At 34.2% G+C, this 7,307-nt stretch overlaps 1 protein-coding gene across 3 annotated transcripts; it reads right to left on the minus strand.

Annotated features, from left to right (window-relative positions):
• Positions 1-1,350: 1,350 nt before the first annotated feature.
• LOC130746112 (transcription factor EGL1-like) lies at positions 1,351-7,099 on the minus strand. Of its 3 annotated transcripts, none has more exons than XM_057598636.1 (9): positions 6,833-7,099; positions 6,606-6,750; positions 5,500-5,754; positions 5,282-5,378; positions 4,633-4,647; positions 3,989-4,045; positions 3,061-3,900; positions 2,186-2,632; positions 1,351-1,607 (listed from the first exon to the last, which is right to left on the minus strand). In XM_057598636.1, exons 2-9 carry the CDS (start codon positions 6,734-6,736, stop codon positions 1,536-1,538), a joined length of 1,914 nt encoding a protein of 637 aa, XP_057454619.1. In that variant the 5' UTR covers positions 6,737-6,750; positions 6,833-7,099; the 3' UTR covers positions 1,351-1,535. The 3 variants fall into 3 exon arrangements, with proteins under 3 accessions (XP_057454619.1, XP_057454617.1, XP_057454618.1); XM_057598634.1 differs by having other exon boundaries at positions 3,028-3,900; XM_057598635.1 differs by having other exon boundaries at positions 3,028-3,900; positions 6,606-6,753.
• Between the last annotated feature and the right edge of the window lie 208 nt (positions 7,100-7,307).

Consider the following 7,307-nt stretch of genomic DNA (forward strand, 5'->3'; position numbering starts at 1 on the left):
TGCCTCCATGGAAAACTGGTATCAAGTAGCTATAAGGAGCCTTATTTAATGTATGTCTAGATGTTTCTTCTAGATTAGTTTTCAGTAGCAATTATGTTATCTAGTAAATTTTCAAATGCATCAAGTGTTTATGCATGCTTAGGTTCACGATGGAAAACGACGGACAATCCTAAAAATTAAGGGAAGTTGCTTCAATCTATTGTGATTTTTGCTCATCTTGGTTTTCCAAGGTGTATCCAAACTTGCACAATCATTGTCATAATTGAGTTTTGATAAAATTGATTTTGTTAAAATTAATTATGGTAAAAGTGAGTTGATAGGGAATTGCTTTATGTTTGAATTCATTTATGGGAACAATGATTTGCATTAGCACTGTCTTAATATAAGAATGAAGTTGCATTTTGATTTGTATGATATCACATGCTCCCCTGATAATTATTAATTGTTAATTATTATCCCATTCTCTTCCTTGAGCATTACACAATTGGCCACACTACAATATTCTAAATAACTTGTAAATTGTAATGAACCAATACACTACCGAAAAGGTTGGTATGAAGGAGCTAAAATATGAATGAGTTCCCTCTGGTTGAGATATGCCGTTATTTCCTAGATTTTCTGTGGTTAAGAAAATAAAGTAAGATCATCATAAGTAGACCAGAAAAAAATAAATTGCCATGATTCAGATACTAAAATTCTTTTCTATTTAATTACAAAGATAGGTGTATCTTTTTTAAAAGTAAACAATGACAATCAAAGTAGAGATGGGCAGATAGCACGCAAATTAGTTGACAAAGGTCTCTATCTCCAAAGATTAGGCGATTTCAAAGAAGTGCACAATCACACAATGCACTTCAGGAATAAAAAAGGAACAAGAACAAAAAGAAGAAGCTATTACAAGAAAACTAATTGGTGCCATTGTAAAGAATTACAATAGCATTGGATTAGTTTAGTTTTCCTCAGAATCAACTCTGGCATTTAGAAGCTACTCATAAAAACTTCTGACTAAAATTGATATGAGCATTAGAATTGATTGTAGAAGAATTTCCAAGCATACACTAAAACAATTCACAGCAATAGCAAATCCACACTAAATAGATCCAACAAACTATGGATAAAATCTCTTCAGATAGATGTTTCTCTGATAGATACATTTCACAGGTTTCAAACTAGAAATATAAACTTTATGTTTGCTCCTTGGAACATCACCTGAAAAGGTTTTCAGGCACCACCACATTGGAACCATACATTCAAATTCCACTTTCTAAACAAGGAAACAGTCAGTTATATGATGCTGGCAGCAACAGCAAACAGAAATCACACAAATTCATGATAAAAGATGGACTGAAGTAATTCAAACCTGATAGTAATTAAACTGCAGAATCCCAGTTAGGAAGTTAAGCAAAATAGCCAAAATCAAGATTCACACAATAAGACATGCTTGTTAGGAAGGTAATCACTGTTCTAGAGTTACAAAGATGAAATTGTTGAATTAGAAGAATCTACTACTTCCATGAGACACTCAATCAGGCATTTCAAATCTTTCCAGATACTTTCCAGAGTGCTTCTTTGATCATCCGCACTGGCGCAGTTGCTGCTCCTCGAAACTGAAATGAAGTTTTAAGAATTCAAATTTCTTTTCAAGTATTAAAGAAAAGAAAACTAACTTCCAAGTATAATTTTTCAAATTACTCATTAAATAAATGACTTTCAATGGTCAAAATCTTTTTTGATAATGTCTTAGTCCATGAGTAACATGCTCTTCTCTTCCCTTCAAGCTAGGGTTAAGTAACAAATGGTTAGAATGCCCCCTCAAAACAGGTTGACTGAGATAACTTGGAACAAGGTCTTAAACATGCTACTTTTTGGAAGAATTCTTTTAGCAGTTATAGGCATGTAGCTTACAAAGAAGACTTTTGGAGGCATCGAGACAAGGGTTGATTACATGGTTTCTTCAAGTCCTGGGAAATGGGGTAGAGGGAAGCCAAAAACAACGTTGGAATACATTATTAAAAGTGATCACATGTCAATAATATTCCATAAAATTTGGTTTTTTCTCAGGCGCAGTGGTGTCGGGTGATTCAGATAGCAGACCTCACTTTCTGGGATAAGGCTTTTGTTTTTTGTATCATAGAAATGTAGCTTACACTTACCCTAAAATTAGTAAAAAGTTAGAAGGACAAACCTTGGATTTAAGTTTAAATGTGAGAACACCATCAGCTGTTGATGAATCAACTGTGTGTGCATCTATATGCAGATTGCTTATGGCATCCATGATATCATACAATATGTATTCCCTGTAAGGACATTTCATCTCAATCAGAACCTCTTCCTCCTTCATGTTGACTTTCACATCCAATGGCTTATCTTCTTCAGAAACAATCATGTCTAGCCCTGTGTCTATGTCATCAATATCACAAGCCTTCCTCTTGTTTATCCTAGATTTTTTCATTCCCATGTAAATATTACTGGGGCCATAGTTATCTGATATCTGCTCTTGCACATCTGGGCATTTTCTTCTGGTTCTTGCTCCAGTAGCTGTAGTGTCCATGTAAGATTCTAGTTCTTCCACTCTTGCCTCAAGCTTTTTCAAGTATTGAATTGTGTCACCAAGAACTGAAATCTTCTCCACCTTCACATAGTTAGCAATTAACATGAATATATTTCAATATTTACAAAGTAACTTCAAGGGTTTTGTTAACTTCTTACTACATATGACATCATTTAGAAATTGCTAAAAAGAGTCTAAATCTGTCAAATTTACAAACATAACAACTGGTTCCTTAACATGTTTCACTGCTTTTTGAGATTGAACTTTGATATTCCTAAATAAATAAAATTTCAGAACAGAACAGGACACTATTGCTAAATAACTTCATGTGATGAGTGTAAAAAATTTATACTTGGACCTATACGAAATAACTAAAGATTTAAGATTAATTAGGCCATTAGCATTGTAGCATGCAATTTCCAGCCACATCACTCATCGAGTGATAACATTAATTTCAGCAGATGATAAGTCAATACCTCACATGCAGAAGGAGCCACAGATTTGAGTACCTGAATGTTTCTAGATTCTCTTTTCTTATCAGAGAAGACATTCCCCATGAAATTATCAGCATTTTCCAATTTAGAAGTCCATTCTTTTCTTCCATTTTCTTTTTGTAATTTGAGAGAGGAGCAACTTAGGTGCATAAAAGGGACATCAAACAAAGTCTTCTTTAACATCATTTGTTGCAACCGCGGCCACTTCCTTTCAGAAACTCCTCCTTTATTCCATTTCACAAAACTAGATTTACTTGCACATAGATTTTGTGCAAAACTTGATGAATTTCCCAGAACAGCACAGAGAGTTCTTGTGTAGTACAAAACTTCATCAGCTCCAATATCCAAAGAGCTACTTTTTGAGTTATCATCACAGTCTTGAAGCTCCTTTTGTTGAATTTGGATTACATTTTTAGAATCCTTCTTACCATGGTTCTCAGAAGCCTCAGACCTACAATCACAAGAACTAGAGGAATCTGGGGCACCATTGATGTCACCACCTTCATTCACAAAATGAACTTGAGAAGAACCACCCTCGTTGATGCCCTCTATCATGGATTCATAATGATCACAACCACCATCAGAGAATCCATCCATGTCACAATCTTCATTGTTATCATCATCTTGTAACTCCCTGCCAGGATATTCATCAAATTTGAGTTCTTCTGCAAAGGAACATGAGTTCTCCATGGGAATTTTGTCTAAAACCTCATGGTCACCCTTGGTGCATGTTGGATATTTGTTGTCATCATGTGGTTTGTCATGGGCAGAGGATGATTTATCAGAACATGTAGGCTTTGAGATTTCTAAGAAGCATGCCTTCACATGTTGAATGAGATTAGGATCCTCAGATACCTACAAACAAGATAAGCAAATTAAGAAGTATTAACTAATATTGAAAACATATAGGAACTAGCTTATGGAAGAAGAACACAGAAATTACCAGTTCAGTTGTTCCTATCTCAATGACACCTCCAAGATAGGGAAAACACACCACTGTCTGAAAAACAGGTTTTAGCACACACCACACAGTATGAATGTTAATATCTATGCTTCTGTCATAAGGTAAAGTTAGAATATGGGATAGGGTACAAATCACAATATCTATACTCAGCCCTTGCCTTGAAGATAGCTCACTTTTGCATTTTACTTTTGTTTCACCTTTTTAGTTAAGACATAATCACAATCCCAAATAACCCCAATATTTACCACCAACTTCAAGTTAGTTTCTGTGGAATAGCACAAACACTTATACAAGTAGTTGAAAGAAAATATTTAAATAGCTTTTGGCCTATCTACAAGTTATTTTAAACTTATTTTCATAAGAAATTTAAATTAGCTTATGAATAAGGGTTTACTTGCAATACATTTTGAGCATATTTCAATAAGTTTTTCAAATAATTTTAGCATATTTCCATAGGTTTGTCAAAATATATGTAACTTGTTGTCATAATCGCTCGTCATCATAAGCACTTCAATTATATTTTAAGCTCATAAGCACTTAATTAAGTTATTTTAACCAAATGCCGACTAACAAAATACCATTTTTAACCTTAGATAGAAAAGGTTGTAGAGAGAATGTCATACCTGAATAGAGGCACTCTGGATACAGCAATTGAAACCCATGTCCACATGAAAAAGAAAAGAAAATTGTTGAAAAGGATTGAAGTCAGTCATACCGTATGAAAAAAAAAAATAATGATATGATAAGTGGTGCGATAAGAAAATATGAGAGACAGAAACAAAAAGTATACGCAAATGAAATAGAAGATAAAGTGAAGTGTGAATGAATTAAAAACCAAAAATTATGGATAGTAAATTACTATATGAAAAATTAAAATCTAGTAAATTTTAAAAATTGAGTTAATGGTCAATTTCATTCCTGAAAGTGTAAACGTTGTGTAAACGTTGGGCAAGTTAGTCTCTAAAAGATAGACAAATCCTCATGGTACCTAATTGTGCTAAATGTTGGTCAAGTTAGCTTACATTTTATCTAGTCGTAAGAACTTTTTGACCAACATTTGATACAATCAAAGACTGCGAAAGATATTTATTTCTTCTAGAGACCAACTTGCTCAATGCTTACAGGACGAAATTGAGCATCATAAAACCCATTGATGTTTACCCCACTGAGCCAAATCCAAGGTTGGACCACATATTATATCATCAACCTTACATTGTCCGTACATCATATAATATGAAAACCAAAATATCAAATTTATGAATAAAATCCAACCTTTGCTAGCAAAGAACGAGAGAAAAATTTACTATCTGCCTGCTGAGCATTGCATAGCCACACTGTTTCACCAGTTTCTAGTGCTTTTCCAGGCAAACTGTGAGAAGAAAAGAAAAACCCAACTTAGTTAAATATAAAAAACTAGAAAAATTGATAAAGAAACAAAACATTAATTAATCCCTTATATGAATTAAATGAAATTAGAGCATATATGGTACCTTTGGTTGGGGTAGAACACAAAGGACATGCAAACCAAGTAATACCACTCTGAATCTGAGAGATCCTCTGGAGATAATGAAGCAGAAGGTCTTTTAGCTAGTGGGTCAGCTTCACCTACAAGAAGAAACTTGTATAGTTCTCTCAGTTGTTCACTCCTCTGCAGGCCTATTTTATCAGCCTTAGTTTCCATGGTTTGCACTGTCTTCATTGTCTTAATGTCTCCATTGTAGTACCCATCCCTCCATTCCAGTTCTCTGCTTATTTATCACACCATTCACATAACATTGGTTGAGTACCAAGCTGATCAAAGTGACCTATTTCTCATGCACATAATTATTAATTACATAACATTAACCTGTATCTCATTTGCATTTATCTGTTTTTTTCCCAGTTATTTGTTTCTTCAATGGAAATGCATCAAGTTTCCAATTTCATCACAAAGAAAAATAATCCGTACACATCTGCACAGTGCAGACATGCAACAGACACTCATTGAGTAAATAAAAAGAGAGAGATATAGTGAAAAATGATGTCTCAGGAGTCTCCTCCCCTCTTTGAGTGTCTAAATTTATAAATGTTCAGCTCCATTTACTTTTTCAGAGGGCGAGCCTCAGCACACTGTTGATTTTGCAGTCACAGGATCGAGACACGGAATCAACCTCTTACAAAAATATAAGGTTAGGTTGTCTACATTAGATCCACGAAGTGAGTATGACCCTTCCTTAGTAGCATCAGATTTGCCCTTTATTACTTGTGTCTAAAATGAGAAAAAATCTGAAATAATTTACATATTTTTTCATTTTGACTCCAATCTAATGTCATGAAAACTCCTCCAGGAATTCTGGGACTGAGCTCCCTCTATGTATTTGTGAAGGGAAAAAGATCTTTAATTTCATCTGAAATCATAACCGTTGACTCTGCAGATAACATTCTATTTTTGTTGCATAAAAAAGCAGAAACTCTCAAGAGTTCCCTCCCACATCAACATGTGGCACTTCTTCACACAACTAGAGATCCAGAGGCTGGTTAAGTGAATGAAGCAAATTAACAAAACTCCAAGATGTTTTTTTTTATTTTTTATAAATATGTACATGTATATACCTACCTTTGTTGAGTGGTTGAAGGTGCCCAGAAAATTCCATAGCTCCATTGAATACTTCTGACTGCAACAGCTAGTTGTGCACTCAGGTTCTTTTCCTGCATCTTCTTCTCATGCTTTGGGCTCCCAATGGCCATTGTTCTCCTGCTAGCTGCTGCCACAGTCACTTTCATTCAATATTTACTTACCTTTTTTGTTATAAAAGAAGAGGGATAAGAAAAAGATGAAGATACCTTTGCTTGTTTACTTTCAGACACTCAACAGTAAACGGCATTACAACACTGCTCAAATTCACTTTAGTTACTTTCAGTGTATAGAGTAATCATGTGTACCCAAGTCAAGTGTATTTATTATGTTACTACAAAAACAATAGCAGCGAAGAAATTGAAATCCCAGCTGAATCATTGAGAGTGATATTTACATGAACCTGTAAACCGCCACAAAATGTAGAATTATTATTTTTCTTTCATAAAATTTGTCTAACCACCACAAACTGCTGGTATCGTCAGAAGTGCATGTATCTGCTAACAATTATTACATTAGGGTCACTTTATGTATAATCTCATATTGACCAACTATTTAATTTTTATTACTTTAGTTATCATTTCTCATTTTTTTTTCTCTTTTCCCTTCCTGTCTTATGTATGTACTGTAGTACTAGTACTAAACTAATAATATCTCTCTATTTGTGGGGTATAAATGAGTCTC

Source organism: Lotus japonicus, chromosome 3 (assembly GCF_012489685.1).
Source record: "Lotus japonicus ecotype B-129 chromosome 3, LjGifu_v1.2".
In the NCBI taxonomy this organism is placed as follows: Eukaryota; Viridiplantae; Streptophyta; class Magnoliopsida; order Fabales; family Fabaceae; genus Lotus; species Lotus japonicus.